This window comes from Oryza glaberrima, chromosome 7, assembly GCF_000147395.1.
Source record: "Oryza glaberrima chromosome 7, OglaRS2, whole genome shotgun sequence".
Taxonomy (NCBI): domain Eukaryota; kingdom Viridiplantae; phylum Streptophyta; class Magnoliopsida; order Poales; family Poaceae; genus Oryza; species Oryza glaberrima.
The window spans coordinates 4,611,357-4,628,517 of NC_068332.1; the positions used below are offsets into that span (position 1 = coordinate 4,611,357).

Sequence of the window (17,161 nt, forward strand, 5' to 3'; positions counted from 1 at the left end):
AGTTGTGAAGACAATAGTACACAATCTTATCGGTGATAAATAAATGAGTTATTTCTTGCGTCCTAAAATATAGCTACAGTTCCAAATGATGATGTGGTTATTCTCTTTCACAGGACGGAGGATCGTAGCCGTGCACAGAAGTTGTAAATTTGTAACATGTAAAAGATAACCATGTACTGCAACAAGACTTTACTTTATCACACTATATGCCCATTAATTTTGCTTCATGTTAGTCTTATAAGACTCCGGTGACTATCTATACTAGCTCCGACCCTGTCATAAATAAGAAAAGAATGTGAATGTCAGCTGATGGTAGCGCGTACTGGCGGATGAGCACCGGGGCAGTCGTCGCTGCCGACGGCGGCGAGTTGCATATGCTGCATTGCTGCTAGGTAGGGGCTTCAATGGGCTGGTTCATCAGAAGTTAAGTAGGTACATGCGTCACGTGAGCCGCTGGATTGATTGGACGGAACGATCCGAATCCGTCATGGCGTTCTTCAAGTTCAACCTCACGATAGAGTCTTGTAGTTGTAGGGTTCAGATGGGAGTGTTTAATCCCTCGAGGGATATTCTCTCGTTGTTTGTATGTTACTTAAATAGTTACGAAAAAAATTTAAAAAAATGTGAAGATGTATTAACATGTGATATATTAATCCACAAACATGCAGGTTCAAATTCAACTTCTACATCTCGTAACGAAAAAAACAAATTTGACTCTAAATATACGTTAACTAGCTGCGAGATGTAGAAGTTGAATTTGAGCTTACATATTTGTGCAGTGATATATCGCATGTTAATACATTTTCTTAAAAATTATTTTTTATAAACATTTAAGTGACATATAAATAACGAGAGGACATCTCCTCGAGGAATCACAGTAGTTTTCCGGGTTCGAATTCCTCTTCGGCTATAGAGCCCCGAGGTCGCCTAGAGTTTCTCCACACCTCAGACCAAACCATCTTACCATCTTGAACCCTCGCCGCTCGCCGCCACGCTTCGACCTCGCTGCCCTGCCGCGCTCAGTCCAGAAGCACCGGCAACCGTGCAGAACTACACCGTACCATCGGAACCGTAGGAGCATGGGGAAGCCCGTCCGGTCCTTGCTGTCCTCTAGTCCTCTAGAGTCTAGACCCCGCCGGAAGAGTACCGTCACCACCGTGAAGCCCGAGCGCGCTGCCTCCGAAACCGCTTCTCGCCGTCGTGGCGGTCGTACTCGTACTCAGGTGGAACGACTGACGGAAAACCCCATGGTCTGTGGGAAGCGTGATCCATCCTATTACAACGCATCGCCAAAGATGCAATCTCCTGGCTTATTTGGTAACTCGAGGGAAGGGGATTAAAAGTTTATATGAGGGAATTGATGATGAGATTAAGATGGGAATTTGATTTTTAATCCTAATATCTTGTTTGGTAGAGGTGATGGAAATTGATAGTAAGTTTAGTTGGAGATTAGGTCATTAATAAAAACGGATGACGAGATTTGCTTAGAAAAAGTAAAGGAGGAATTTTCTCCCAATTACCTGCCCCTACCCAGGTATTGAAAAGGAGGGGGAATTCCTTCCTCAATTCTCTATCCACATCCCACCAAAATTTCCATGTCTCCCAACCAAACAAAACACTTAATAGCCTCATCCCTCTAAATTTTCAATCCCTCCTAAAAACTTCCTCTAACCAAATGGGCCGTGATCCTCATCTTAATAGTTTGCATGATTGTCAATTTTTTCATTGTCGACGTAAATAATATCCAACCTTTTGCGAATCGCTGATTTCAGCCTTAAGCTCAAGGAGAGCACAACCAAGGACTACTGGATGTTGAAACAAGGGTACAGGTGCACATACTAGTCATTGAGTTCTAATAAGTTTTTTATCTATTAAGCATTCCTTTGAAAACGGCGTATATTGATAACAAGAGAGAGTAACTAAATTAAAAGAGACTTTTTACAATGCTTGATAGGTATGTTCGGTACCATTGTTTGTTATCTCCATAGCCAAGAGCCCCTTGTACACCTCATATCATAACAAGATTGGATATTGGGATGATGCTCTATATACGTTTTTGGGTCAATCAGTTGCCGGCTTGCCGCTATTGTCTACCAGCAGGCTAGATCACTCTACTGTTGATTCGGAGATGACCTTCCGTTCCGGGCTCTGGCGGTATGACGGTTTTCGCGAAATCCGATGGAAAACTGGTAGATTTTGAACGAATTTCAAAACCCAAAATTTGAATAAAAATTCCATGAGTTTACCGATATACTCGCGAAAACCGGTCGGCTTTGGCGAAATTCTGAGCAAAATCAGGTGCAAGACCACATCCCCTCTCTATTATATTATCTGGACTAAGTACTAAGTGGGCCTACTACATGGAATTTAGCCCAGTAAAGTGTTTTCCTTTTCTTTAAATCGTTATTCTTTTCTTTCCTACTGTAAATCAAGAAATACACAGGGTACACCAATTTTTTGAAAAATGTATACCCAAATAGGTTCTAAGAATATCATGCTATTTATAGGATTTTATTTGATTTTTTCCTTTTTGTTATCAATTCAAATTTGAATTTAGATGAAACCCATCGAAATTACATACGGCTTGTGATTTCGAGCCACGTCGAAACCTTGGTTTTCCGCTGAATTGGACCGGTTTTCGTTGGAATTGTGAACCTGCTTAGCATTGCAAACTTGCTCCCCAAAGTTTATCTGGGCATCAGCTTCAGACACAGACGCAGTTGCAAGCCTCTTTGTCTGAATGAATGGTACTGGTGTTTCCGACTGACATTTTTTACATTGGTGAAATGTTTGATCCATTGCGCTGGAAAATGACTTATATTCGCTAAAAAGAACCAGTGAAATAGAACAAATTAACTCAAATCTGAACTGTCTGAAAATTCAGACTTGAGATCTGAACTCAATCCAACTCATCTTGGCGTCAAATCGATTTTGCTATATATTTGTCGACAAATTTTTCCTCAAAAATTTAACAGATGTAATTACAGTACAATCGTAGTGTAATTATACTGTAACTTGCATATAATTACAATGTAATTAGAGTGTAACTTGTATGTAACTTTCAAAAATCTCTCCATAAGATGTTATTTCGGTAAAATAGAGGTCATGGGAACAAATTCTTTCACATATGTGTTTGCTATGATTTATTTTCTTCCTCACCACAATAAATCTTATAATAGATCTAACGATTCAAAATTATGTGAAACTTACATATAAATTACAGTATAGTTACATGCAAGTTACAGTGTAATTATATATAAGTTACAGTGTAATTATACTACGATTGTATTATAATTATATCTGTCAAATTCGACCAATGTATAGGTAGTCCCTTGCCCCCACGCAACGCGCGGCCGCGCAGCGCCCCCAACAACATTCCACACTCTTCCTTCCTTCCTTCCTTGTCAGCGTCGCTGCGCCGCGGCCGCGCCGCGCCGCTCGTGGTGGAATCCGCTCGACTCCCCAATGGCGCGCGCGGCGGCGAAGGCGTCGGATCTGTACTGTGAGGAGCCCGACCGCGACGACGTCGGCCTCGCCGTCATCCTCCCCGACACCTGGGAGCTCCCCAGGCGCCGCGTCCTGCGCAACGTCTTCCGCCGCCTCCCGCGCAACCCGGACTTCGACGGCGCCACCTTCCTCTCCAAGCCATGGCTCGCGCTCGCCGTGGACGGGCACAACGTCGTCGCCGAGCCGCAGCGGCTCATGCCGGGGCTGCTGCTTCCGGAGGAGATGGCGCTCGACCCGGCCTCCCGCGCCTTCCTCAGCCTCGCCGATGGGCGCTTCCACGACATCACCTTCCCCCACGCCCGCGGCGCGCGCTGCGTCGGGAGCTCCCGCGGATGGCTCGTGATGCTCCGGGAGGACCCCGAGGGAGTCGTCGGCGCCGCGGCCACCGCCACTGTACATGTCGTCCACCCTCTGCTTCCGCACCTCGAGTTCCGCCTCCCCGACGAGTTCTCCCTCTTCGAGATCCATGCCGCCGCGGACTTGGAGGAGCACGTCGTGCGGTTGCCACTATCGAAGGAGGCGCGCCTCCGTGCCGGCCTTCCCCTGGCTGAGAGGCTGCAGCGCGTGTACAAGCCCGACGAGAAGAACTACCCCTACATCACCATGGTCGCGCTCTCGTGCAGCCCCGCCGGCTCCGACGACGACGACTGCGTCGCGCTCTGCGTCTACCGCTGCGGCCGCTGCCTCGCCATCGCGCGCCCCGGGGACGCGTCGTGGGCGCGCGTCGAGGTGGGCTGGGAGTACATGGAGCCGACAGAGTACAACCGCAAGTTCGTCAGCGTGGTCCACCTCAACGGCAGCTTCTACGCGGCGTGCTACGACGGCACGGTGCTGCGCGTCACCATCCCGCCGGCGGGCAGCAGCGCGTCGACCCTGCCGCGGGTGGAGAAGTTCGCGGACAGGCCTTACAGGTCGAAGTGGTCCATGTGGAGATCGCGGTGGTGGCTCGCCGCCGACGGCGCAGGCTCGCTGGTGTTCATCGGGACTGAGCGCTGCCTGAATCCCTGGGACGACGAAAGGTACCTCTCCGTGTTCCGGTGGGACGACGAGCTGCGGTTCTGGCGCCGGCCCAAGAGCTTCGGCGGCCGAGCGCTGTTCCTCAGCGCCGGCACGGCGTTCTTCGCCGACGCGCGGATCCTGCCGTGGTGCGCCGGCGACTGCATCTACCTCACCGACGACGAGAGCGTGGTCACCGGGGAGAACGTCACCGTGAGATGCTACGACATGCGCAGCCGGAAGCTCTACTTCGTGGAAGACGCTGGGGCCAAGGTGGCGCTGGCCCCACCTGTCTGGGTCATGCCGTTCCATGAATAGTACTGTACAGAGACATTCATCCAATGATCCAAGCAGGTAAATCGTTGATGTGTAGGACTTTGATTAGCATTTGTTGCTAGGTGATTTCTTCATGTAAATTCTATCTTTGAGTAAATTTCATACGAACTTCATGCAAGTTTCCATGCCTACCGAGGAATTCGGGTTTACAAACTTGTTTTGTAGTCCTAAGCACTTTAGGCAATATATTGAATGCTAACTTTTCTGATTGTTTTGTGAAAATTGCTGGCTCTAGCTTTACTTCCCGTGCTAGTGTTTCTGAAGATTTTTTAATATTTTGTTTTGTTGCAAAAATGTATAGTGGTTTATTTGATGGGTTCTACATTTGTGATGCCATTTCTTGGCTTGACTCGAAGTATAGTCTATCGAAATCAATATTTGTAACAGCTGAGAGAGCTACGACATATGTAGCCAATCTATTGCATTGCATGCTAACGTTTCTGTTTATCCTTTGAAAATTGTTAGCTGTCTGGTTTTACTTACGGTGCTAGTGGTTGTTGATTTTTGCAGTAGTTTGTTGTGTGGCAAAACGGTATAGTGTTTTGTTTGATTTTAGCTACAATGTTGATGTTCATTTCTTGACTTGATTCTAGTAGTTGGTTAACTGTCAAAACTTCAGTTGCCATTGATGCCAAATGCGGTGTTCATCTGTATCGCTAGCGCTTGATGCTCCGGGGGCCATGGGTGCTGGGAGAGGGAGGGCCATTCATGTGAGGGTAATATTTCTAGGTTTTCAGATTAATCCCGTTATTATGCTAGCTGCAATATTGGTCCAATTTTACATAGGCTAGTTCTCTTTCATGTTCTCGAATAAAGATGTAATCATGTAATTATCAAGAGTTTGATCACCCAAATGTATTAAGCCGATTCGTGAAAATATTTTTTGTTGATTTTAAAGGGGATTACATGTATGCTGTCATGGATATAGAATACTTGCAGAATTAGGAATATACTGTACTTGCTATCTCGTACCATAGCAGGATGCTGAAGCTTTGGCAAAATTTACTTCAACTCTCTGTGCTGGATTGCTGGTATTAGTGTTGAATTTACTTGCAATATTATATGCTGTGTTCGAAACATACGTAGTCTGTTCAAACCGTATAATGTTGTGTTGATTCGCATTTTAGATATCACTAAACTGTTATACTCTCAATTTGACTGTTTGATCATTACTCCGTAGTTGTCATCGATGCCAAACGCGCAGGAGGCTGAATTATCGTTCCAAACGGACCAATTCTATCGAAAATCCGTATGCACGCCCTTGCATATGCAGAGGCAACATTTTGCAAATCAGATTTGCCTTAATCAATAGGTTACACAAGAGCTGAGTTTCTAATGAAATTCTTCCGAACTTGGTCGTAACACAGGGCTCAGACGCAACAAAAATGTAAAAAGGACACGGCGTTGGTGCTAATCCATTCTGGTAGGACTACCAGATTAATGAAAATTCCAAACCAGGATTTTAAGAATTAAGAATCAACAATACGATCACGACAACGTTAACAAGATTCTCACATAAACTTGGCAAAACAGATCATTGTGCACAGTGCTGCTTAGCTAAACAGAACAAAATGCCTTAGGTATATAACTTGCTCAAAAAACAAGTGATACTGGAAGGACAAGCCATGGGCGCTTAACACTGAATTCTGATTCTGGATGGCTAGAAGCTGCATGACTCATTTGAGAGGGATGAACCGAGAGGAGTGGGTGGCACCAATACCGGGCCTACCGTGCTTAACCGGCTTGTAGGAGATGGAGAACTCCGCAAGGTAGTGACCAATCATCTCAGGCTTAATCTCAACCTGGTTGAAGGTCTTGCCATTGTAGACACCGACGATGCTTCCGATCATCTCAGGGACAATGATCATGTTGCGGAGGTGGGTCCTCACTGGCTCTGGCTTCTCGCCGGCAGGGGCATCCTTTTTCTGTTCAAGGGCATTTCAAAAGAAAAATATTGAGGAAAATACAAATTATAACTTTTAGTTGTTTGCAAGGTAATGAAATCCCACTAACTACAAATCAATACTGAATCCTACAATAGAGAAGCTTTTAGCAAACAAAAAAAAATAGTACAGACAGTTGATCCATTCCTCAGTACCAGTGTATTTCATTCCAAAACAGCAATAAGTAACAAATTAAAAGGAAAAGCTAATCCACACACATGTAGCATCGCAGATTAAGGAATGCAAAACATCAAATGCAGCAAATAAAATGCATTTGACATTAGACATTCTACTGTGATTACTGCTGGTTCAGATTACTTTACACAACACACGTTTTGGTAGTTAGAAATATTGAAGTAATCAGACAATCTCTACTTAGAACATATTTTGAGAAAATGTTGCAAGGATAGTAACATCTTTTGAATGTTGCGATGGTAGTTTTCAAAATGTGTGTACAGATCGGTCAAAAATAAGATCTGCAAATTAAGTAGTTAAATACACCACATCACAACATGTTAAACAAGAAACATATCGATTTCATTTAACTTCATTACATGAAAGGCATTGACCTATTAAATGACATGGAATTGCATCTGCCCATCAACACAAGTGACATGTCAACAACAAACACAGCAGTCAAAATTCCCATCATTCAATTCCCCAAAATCAGCACCTTACACTAAATTTCTATCATGGCAAAAAAAAACTAAATTTCCACAACATCCTACAACACTGAATTCCACAGATCCAACACCATGACAGTTTTATCAGGGACCAGAAGTAACTACTAAAAGGACTAAGCTTAGTATTATCTGTTCTAAATTAACATAGAGAATCATTTCTAAAACAAGAACACGCCAATCATCCAAAACACGCCAATCACAGCACAAATTACCGACTCTGCAACCGTGGAATCATAGCAGATATACGCAAACTTCTTTCACGGCTATCTCATTGGTCAGAACTCAGAACAACACATTTCAAGAAAAGTGAGATCAAGATTAATAATTCCAGACTCACCGCCTTGCGCAGCTTCTTGATGAGCGCCATGGGCTTCCTCTTCAGACCCCTCTGGAACCTGCAAGACCACAGAACCAACGGATCACACCAGATCACACCCGCTAAAAAAAAGAGCATTCCCGTAAGGGCAAATCAAATCACTGGCACGATTTCATCACAGATGCGAGATGTGTGGGCAGCAACACAACACCTTCTGCGGGCGCGCGCAGGGAAGAGCTGGACGAGGTCATCGGTGGACATGTCGAGGAGCGCGTCGAGGTCGACGCCGCGGTAGCTGTACTTGCGGAACGTCCTCTTCTTTGGCTGTGCGCCGGCGGCGACCTCCGTCTCGACTTCGACGTCCGCCTGCGGAAAAACGACGCGGTCACCGACGGAGACATGCACGGGGGATCACCAACGGAGGAAAGTTCGAGAGCGAGGAACTCACCATGATGGGCTCGGAGCGGGCGGGAGGAGCTCGGCGGCGGCGGCGGAGGCGGAGGCGGCGGCGGAGGCTGAGGCTGGCGGGTAGGGTTTAGAGGGGAGAGGGCGAGTGAGGTGGGTAGGTTATATAGTGCGCGTGGTTGCGAAGGCCATTCTCGTTGTACTGATGGGTTGGGCTGAATGATAGTTGGGCTGTGTGGAGTTTCAGCTGGGACTAATTTGCCCTAGGAATAAGTTCATCTGAGGTATGTCAACGAATCCGATTATCTATAATCTATGTTACCTGGATACGGCACAAAAGTGGCGTATCCGTATCGGATACATGTATAGATACGGATATATATTGGATACACTTCGATACGTATCCCAGATTTTCGCGATTTTCAGTTAAATAAAAAAAAGATACCTCGCCGATACGTCCCAAGCGTTCCTGAAAGGGTCAATTGGATACGTGCCATTAAAAATTTGCCAGTTTAGAAATATGTCATTACTATTTAAGTATTTGTAACCATACATTGCTGCTTGTTTGTAATTTTAGTGATGCCACTAAGCTACATATTTTGCATGTATTGGACGGAAATACCCTCATCTTCTACCTCTCCCTTTCCCCATCCTTTCCTCTCTCGCTCATGACCTCTCAGACCCAAATCCGCAGTCATGGCGGACCTCCGATTTCCCCGGCGACGCCTACAACCTCATCCTCCGCAACTGCAACCACTTCAGCGACGTCGTGCGCCACCGCCTTGTCGGCGCCCACCTCCCGCGCTGGGTCAACCTCGCCGCCAAGATCGGGGTCGTCTTCACCTGCGTCATCCTAGGCAACGGCGAGGCAGTGCGATGTAAGCGGAAACCCCCACCGCCGGAGGCAGGAAGGCCAGCATCCACAGTCGCTCCGCGCGGTGGTGCGCCAGCCCACGGACGCCGCTGCGACGCTGAAGCATCTAGGCGCCCATTATTAATTTTGGTAATTAATGACAAGCGCTAATTGTGGACTAACCGTTGCTATTGAGATATATTTTAAGTTAGGTCCACGTCATGTGTGCGCATGGATGATTATCGACGGATTAAAATTTGATGGTGCGAAGTGAAGAAAAGAAAACGGTAAAACTAGTGCTTTAGTTTTAAAATTGATCGAGGTGAAGGGCGATCAAATTTGCTAGTTTATTTTTAGTTTCGCCGTACTATCAAGGGGGTAATGACCTAGCAAATGAGATGATTTTAATTGCCACATTATGTCATTATGCATTTAGACTTGTGCTCACTTTTCACCACACATACACTTTTCACATCACACACAGTTTCACTGTGTTCGGCCTGACCAGGGGCGGTCAGACCGGCCACATAGTGGCGGTCTGACCGGCGTGCCCTGGCCGGTCTGACCGGCCACAAGACGGTGGTCTAACCGGTGCATAAGGCCAGTTTGACCGGCAGCACATGCGCGGTCAAACCGGCCCTCTGGTGGCCAGGATGGTACTGCTCGGGGTGGCCGATACAGAGCCGATGGAGCCGTATTCGGTCAGACCGAGCTGATGGCTCGATCAGACCACCATCAGCTCGGTCTGACCAGCCGGGGCAGTGGGGCCCAATGACAGCCCTACAACGGCTAGAAAACTAGCCGTTGTTGAGTAGCATGGTCTGACCGGCCACATACCTCCAGTCAAACCGGCAGAGCACAGAGTTGGGGGATTTCGCCCCCAACGGCTAGTTTTGGTTGGTGGGAGTATAAATACTCCCCCTCCAGCAGTAAGGGGACTCTCTTGGCACCCATTTCAATTGCATACACCCCTTGCACCTCTCTCACACCCACTTGAGCTTTGTGTTCATCCATCTAGTGTGTTAGAGGGTCAATTAGCCAAGAGTCAAGTGCATTGCTTCCATTTGTAGAGCTAGTGTGGCACTTGATTGATCATCTCCACGCTGGGTCATTGCTTGTTACTCTTGGAGGTTGCTGCCTCCTAGACGGCTTGTGGAGGAGTTGCCCGGTGACCTCTTCGAGAAGATTGTGGAGGAGGCCCGGTGCCGGTTTGTGAGTGGTTTGGAGTTCATCACCTTCGGAGTGAAGGAAGAACTACCCCGAGTGATCGAGGCTTGGGTAGTCCTCTCCGTGGGCCGGCTCCCGCCTTGCCCACCCCTTGACGAAAGGGGCGTGCGGTGGCTTCGTGGTTGAGCGGTGGAGTTGGGCTCGCCTCAACGGGGAGTAGAAAACCTGCGAGTTTCCGAACCTCGGTGAAAAATCTCTTGTTTCCTTGTCTCATTTGATTGTCGCATTTACATTTGTGCAATTTACATTCCTAGAGACATTCTTGAGATCATATCACCCTAGGATTGCAAAACATTGACATAGGAGTGTGATTTACTTTCCTAGAGAATTAATTGAGCCACTATCACCCAAGGTTTGCAAGACATAACTTAGTTGCTTAGTTAGACTTAACCCTCACCGAGTCTAGCAACTTAGGTTAGTTTTGATTAGGTGATATTTAGTTTTTATATCGCCTATTCACCCCCCTCTAGTCGACATCTTGATCCTACAGCCGCCACGGCCCAAGACGTTCTTCCGCTCCCTCCCTGCCGGCGGCAGCAAGAACGTGACGCCGTGGCTGCTCTCGACCTCGCCGTCGTCGTCACTGCATCGGGCATCGAGGTAGTCATCGGCGGCGAGGTGAGGCGGACAGATCTGGGACGTCGTCGTTGGTGTGGAGCTCCACGTAGGAGGAGGTTGGTGGCGGCGCGAGGTAGAGGGAGACGCGGCGTCCCAGGCGAAGGAGTGCTGGAGAGGGAGGAGGTGGCGACTGCTTTGGTCATGTCCATTGCCGGCCACACTTGTCGTCGCCGTCGCCGAATTATCGCCGGTCTCTCATGCTGTGGAAGATAGGAGGAAGGAGAAATGGGAAGAAGGAAGAAGGGGGAAAAATGGGTAGTTTGGTCCAATTTTTTCTGGAAATGCATCTAAGAGGGTAAGTAGTGGTATCTTTTGAATATGTATAAAATTATAATGGCATATTTCCAAATACATAAATACTGGTGATATATTTTGAAATGGGCAAATTTTTAATGGCACGTATCCAATTAACCCCTCCTAAAATGGTTCCATCTGCTATTCCTCCGGACGCACCCTCATGAGGTCCCAGTGCCGCCACCGTCGCCACACGCCGAAGCAACAGCATCGCAGCTGGGTGCAGTAGCGCCAACTCCAGGCGGAGGCCATATGGCCGCCGTCGCCGCCGCCACCCCACACAACGCCTCCGCCGGTGGCACCACGGGAGCACGAGCATTCTTTTCGTTCCCTGTGAGCCAAATCTCCTTGTCTAGCTAAGTTCCCACGCTTGATCTGGGTAGTGGCCGGTCGGTAGGTGCTGGGGTCCTTACTTGTCTAGTCGGCACTTCAGTTGATATTGTAAGCACGACGCATCAATTTGCATCCATGATTTGCCATCATCTTGTTAAAAAGTCTACTAGCAGAAATTTTGAATAGTGAAAAGATGATTGTTTTGTTCATCTTAATGCAGATTGGAGAATAAAGGATCTGAGAATTGAAGATATTAATGGCAATTCTATTGAGCCTTCCTATGGAACCTATCACCAGGACTAGGATCCTCTAATTTTAGCTGCATTAATGTCAGGGGTGAACATTGTTGTCACTTTTGAAGTTTTACACGTTTAATTAGAGGACAGCAATAGAAACTAAAATTAGAGGATTAACTTGGTATGTTACCTGATGAGTGGTGAATCATTCCTGTATCTTATACTCCCTCCATCAAAAAAAGGCAAACCTTAGATTTCCGTGTCCAACTTTAACTGTCCATCTTATATGAAATTTTTTTATAATTCGTATTTTCATTGTTGTTAGATGATAAAACATGATTAATATTTTATGCGTGACTTGTCTTTTTAATTTTTTTGGGACGGAGGGAGTATATCACTATTTATTTATGCAAAAACGCAACTCAGTGTATTGAGAGTTTCGAAGCTTTTAAGTGATTACTTTCAGCACTTAACACTAAATGATTGTCCATAAATTTACTCATTCATTTATGTCTTTAACTAATGGACTGTATTTGATCATATAAATTCAGTTTCTATCCTTGATTTAAAAAAGTAACATTCAGTCGTAATCTCTCGAGATAATTTTCACTCAATGATTATTTAACATCTTTTCATCCGGTGTAATATGAAATTAATGCATATCATTTCCCATCGCAACGCGTGGGGATGTAACTAGTATCATATAAAATCCTACTACCTCCGTCCTAAAATATAGCTATTTTTAGCTATAAATCTGAACACACAAGTAATATTCATAGCTATTTTTAGCTATGAATCTGCAGAAGTATTCAAATTCATACGAGGGAGTATAAACCTGCCGATGGGTTGTACACAGTGTACAGTACATTGTACACTGAATTCGATAAGTTTTTATAGTGTGAACGCGAGTTTAAAAATTTTGGACCCGAGTTTTACCCACATATAATAAGAGTAGCCGATCCATTTGGATATCCATGGATAACCTATTGATATAATGGACTCATGGTAGATCGACCCTATTAAATTATGGATCAACAAACTCACTTAAAACGGTTTAGGATAAATCCATATCCTAACCATTCCAATCCTGATGTACACTGTTCATTCGTCCACGCGGCCACGTCGCCCCAAAATCAGTCGCGTCCAATCTCTTTCCCAGCCACGTGTTTGCATTGTATCGGGCCAGGCCAATTGAGCCCACCACCCAATCGCTCACGACAGGCAGAGGAGGAAAAAAAGGGGCGCTGTGAACCCGCTGATTCCCCCATTCTCTCCGGGAAATTTAACTATTTATCACTCTTCTGACATCGTAATTACCATGTCTATGACATGTGAGCCCTCGTATATCTATGATATATGGGTCTAGTGGCAAATCATTAATTATAACGAGTGGCAAATAGTTAAAAGCCCCCATTCTCTCCACCGCGTCATCGCCTCCGACGGCGCCGCCGTTCCCCTTTCGTCTCGACCTCGGGCACGCAGCTCGCGTCGCTCGCCGTCGTCGCTTCCCAGCGAGGCCATCCACGGCCACCGTCGCTTCTTCCCGGAGACCGCCGCCATCTCCCCACCCCCGCGTGACACCACTTCTTGCCCTCTCCATCTAGGGTTTTCTCGGGCCTCGAATCGCTGTAAGCCCCTCGACGACTTCTTTGGTTGTTTTGCTTGGATCTCCAGCTCAGGGGAGCGCTGCTTTGATTTGGGGATTGTGCCTCTCTTGCCTCTCTGGTGTGGAGCGATCAGTGTGGCGTTGTTTTCTCTTAAGCTAGGGTTAGTGCTTAGTACTGTAGGTGGGAAAGCAATTTCTTTTTTTTTTTGGGGGGGGGGGGTGGGGGGATGAACTCTCGGCTTCTTCTTTAGATGGTACCTTTGATTGGGTGTGCCGTGGAATTGCCTGCCATGCTTGATAATTTTGGTATCCCCTGTGTAGAAAGCATGTTCCGCTGCCATGGAGGACAGGGATGCCCCTGTGCTTCTATTATCTCCACCAAGGAGGCTGTTGCATTCCAGATCTCCCTGTCGGGCAAGCTCGGGAGGACGCTACATTGAGCCATGATGACTGCAATACTTCTAGGCCTTGAGAAGAGGATTTGGACCACTGGTGGTTCTGACCAAGATTTAACGGTATGTGTTTTTCTGTATGTTTTCTTCCTTGTAGTGTCTATTCCCTTCCCCCCGTCCTGATGATTACTTGCTCAAGCTGTTTGATTATTGTTGCAGCAGTTACACCTTCAGTTGACCACTCAACCAAGGTATCGATCAGTTTTGGTCCAAAACATATGTTTATTCTCATGCATCGATTTGCAATGACCAAATCTATGCTTCGATCTTTTAATTTGCTACAGTTTTCCCTGCTTCTCTAATCAGTACCATTACAGATTTGTCTCTGTGACTGCTTACTGTACTTTCAAATTGCTTTACAGTGCATGCACAAGTCTGTTGCCTATTTTAGTACTAGCCAATATATAGATGTTCCCAACGAACATGGTAAAAATATTCTCTGCAATTCTTTGCTTCTATAGATTCTCATGCATACGATATCTGATCGATATCCATGAATCCATCCTTCTTTTGCATGGTTTTCATTTTCAGAACATTTCAGCTTTCGGTATATGAAGTGACCGTTGTCTGGCTTGCAACCTTTCCAGGGTACAAATCAATCAGTTTGGATATGGAACACGCATTGTACGGGTTGCTGCTTATAGGTTGTTTGGATATCACTTAATGGATCAAACAAGCTTGTCATGTTTGTTTATATGCAGGTGCTATTTGGAATTAAGTGCAGTGGTTGTACGGGTTAATTCAAACATATATATGTCTAGATTCATAGTACTAGAATGTATCACATCCGATAGTAGATTATTTTTTTATAGGACAGAGGGAGTAGAGTTCAGAGAAAGTGGCTAGCAAGTAGGCCCCACATTTTTTATATTTTTTCCTAGGCACTTAAATGTGGGCTTTACCTGTATTTGTGACTGGGTTGCTCCATCATCACAAAGTTGACCCCAAGTTAAAGGGTCACGTTAACAAAACTGTCCTCCAAAACTATCGAGAGAATCAAAATTTATCGGTTTTAGTAATTAAAGGGTTGAGATATCTGGCATGGTATTGTGGTTAAAGGGATACGATTTAGATTTGACGACGAGTTAAGGCAGTCAAAGTGGACTTAATCCGATTTTTGTTAGCAAATTTTAGCCATCTAGTTGTCATGTATTAACATTAGGAAACCGAGGACGGAGAGAGAGGAGTGAACGGGGGCACGGTTAACGACCAAAGGCAGGAAAGAAAATTATTATTAATTCAAATCCTGATATTTTAAATCCTGATATTTTAAATTAACAACGTTGCTTTCAATGCACTGAATATTCTGCTATAAATCATGTTAATGATTTTAAAACAAAGAGAATTCAAAAAAATTATCCCTGACCTTTCTGATTATTAAACATATTGTTAATTAGGGTTTTCTACTAGTTAACCAAAGTAATTTCTATAGACAATTTAGAGTAAATTGTGCTAATGGTATCTGAACTTATATGGCGGGTGTAAATAGGTACAACAACTTGCAGGTTGCTCGTTCACACCTAGGCTAAAACAAGCCACGCAAGAAAATTGATCTGAATCTACCCGCAACCTTGATGATATGTACGCATCAAAACCGGATTGAACTAATCCATTCCAGGAAAATTAAATAATTTTGAACGGAAACTATTGAGATCACATCGTGAAAAGCCAAACTGCCAATTGAAATGTATCAGTAATAACTAGAAGTCAAAATGGATCAGTGCAGTCAATCGTGACAGTGTAGTCAATCGTGATGGAAGGAAATAACAATCTCATCTTAACCGGAGCCTGTGCGCCTAAAGGTCTTAGAATTGGTGACATTATGTTTATCGGCTACCAGGATCACGGTTAGATCGATGTCATAGTGCAGCCTTTGCACCTATCCCTAATTCCCTATACACACTTCCAGCCAAGTATCACTGTGTGTACCAAACCGATGATATCCTAGCACGCTCAAAGCCAACCCAGTTCTAGCCGAGGATCATGATAAATTGGTTTGCCCAGCCTAGGACAAGCCGATCAAATCGGTGAGAGTGATAGGAGAGGCAAACATCAGGTGTTTTCTGTAAATTATATCCCCAAACAACCATACGGCGTGCAAGATGGTATGTCATCCGTGCGCCACGCCGTATCATTTTGCTAGCATAGATCGTTTTGGATTAAATTAGCACGGATTAGCCAAGTTATTATATCAAAATAAGCAATTTACAAAATGTTGTACCTACTTGCACCCACCACACAAGTTTATGTACCATGATTGTAGTTTACTCAGACAATTTTTAATGAATTAGAAATTACGGAAAAGATGAAACTCCGGATGTGACAACCATCCTGAAAACTAATCAAAAGCTTGATTGTTTAGACTTTATGCTTCTCTGTATACTTTGCGATGCATCATCCCTAGCGGTGCTTATAATCATAAAAACTAACATGCTTTTGGTCATAATAAAGGGTAAAATCTCGTTGCAGTCATCTAACATAATCATGCTTTACACTATATTCTCCTCTTATATGAGTAGATTATTGTATATAAATATATTTAGTCCTTAATTGAATATATTTATATAAATTGGCCTACAGGTATAAGATCGTATCGGAGTAGTAGCCAATACGTTATCATTTCCTTTATTTTATTCTATTTTCTACTCCCTCCGTCCCACAATATAAATGATTTTAAGTTTTTGATTGCAACGTTTAACCACTCGTCTTATTTAACTTTTTTTGCAAATATAAAAAACTAAAAGTTGTGCTTAAAGTACTGTAGATAATATAGTAAGTCAAAAATAAAATAAATAATAATTTCAAAAAATTTTGAATAAGACGAGTTGTCAAACGTTGCAAGTAAAAACTCAAAATCCCTTATATTATGGGACGGAGGGAGTACCTAACAGCCCATTTTCCTCAACGGTATCGGCATGTAAAGACTATATGTCATCCGCCCACCAGCCGATCGGCTATCGTTTACAAGATTAATTATTTTATTTTCCTTGTTGGTTGCAATATCAAACCAACTAGTACGCCCTTGAAGAAAGCGAGATTTTGGACTTGCACTAGAGTTATGTAGATCTCTTAGGCCACTGTGTGTTCTTTTGCATCAACAGTAGTTAAGTGTCGAGATACGTGGTTAAAGAGATGAGTACGATTTAGATTCGACGACGAGTTAAGACAGTCAAAGCGGACTTAATCCGATTTTTAATAAAGATGGACTGGGCTGGCCAAAAACAAAACCAGTCTTCGGCTCACATCGCAATACCAACACACCGCATCGCATATTTTTCCTCACCTTTGCTCACAACTCCGGAAAGAAACCAGACGAAACCCTAAGAAAGAGAGACGTCTTCGGCTCTTCGCCCGCC

General features: G+C 44.8%; 2 protein-coding genes and 1 long non-coding RNA gene across 4 annotated transcripts; 2 read left to right on the forward strand and 1 right to left on the reverse strand.

Moving 5' to 3' along the window:
* Window positions 1-3,412: 3,412 nt before the first annotated feature.
* On the forward strand, window positions 3,413-4,958 carry LOC127780807 (uncharacterized). Its single transcript, XM_052307781.1, has one exon. The coding sequence runs from the start codon at window positions 3,466-3,468 to the stop codon at window positions 4,819-4,821; it is 1,356 nt and encodes a 451-aa protein (XP_052163741.1). The 5' UTR covers window positions 3,413-3,465; the 3' UTR covers window positions 4,822-4,958.
* A 1,341-nt stretch (window positions 4,959-6,299) lies between these two features.
* Window positions 6,300-8,343, reverse strand: LOC127780932 (40S ribosomal protein S15). The gene is made up of 4 exons (XM_052307927.1): window positions 8,230-8,343; window positions 7,993-8,147; window positions 7,803-7,860; window positions 6,300-6,764 (listed from the first exon to the last, which is right to left on the reverse strand). Exons 1-4 carry the CDS (start codon window positions 8,230-8,232, stop codon window positions 6,516-6,518), a joined length of 465 nt encoding a protein of 154 aa, XP_052163887.1. The 5' UTR covers window positions 8,233-8,343; the 3' UTR covers window positions 6,300-6,515.
* Window positions 8,344-13,028: 4,685 nt separating this feature from the next.
* LOC127778397 (uncharacterized) lies at window positions 13,029-14,776 on the forward strand. 2 transcript variants are annotated; one of them, XR_008018502.1, is made up of 3 exons: window positions 13,076-13,375; window positions 13,675-13,868; window positions 13,965-14,776. It is a non-coding gene; the product is annotated as an uncharacterized LOC127778397 (long non-coding RNA). The 2 variants fall into 2 exon arrangements; XR_008018501.1 differs by having other exon boundaries at window positions 13,029-13,375; window positions 13,675-14,776.
* Window positions 14,777-17,161: the final 2,385 nt, after the last annotated feature.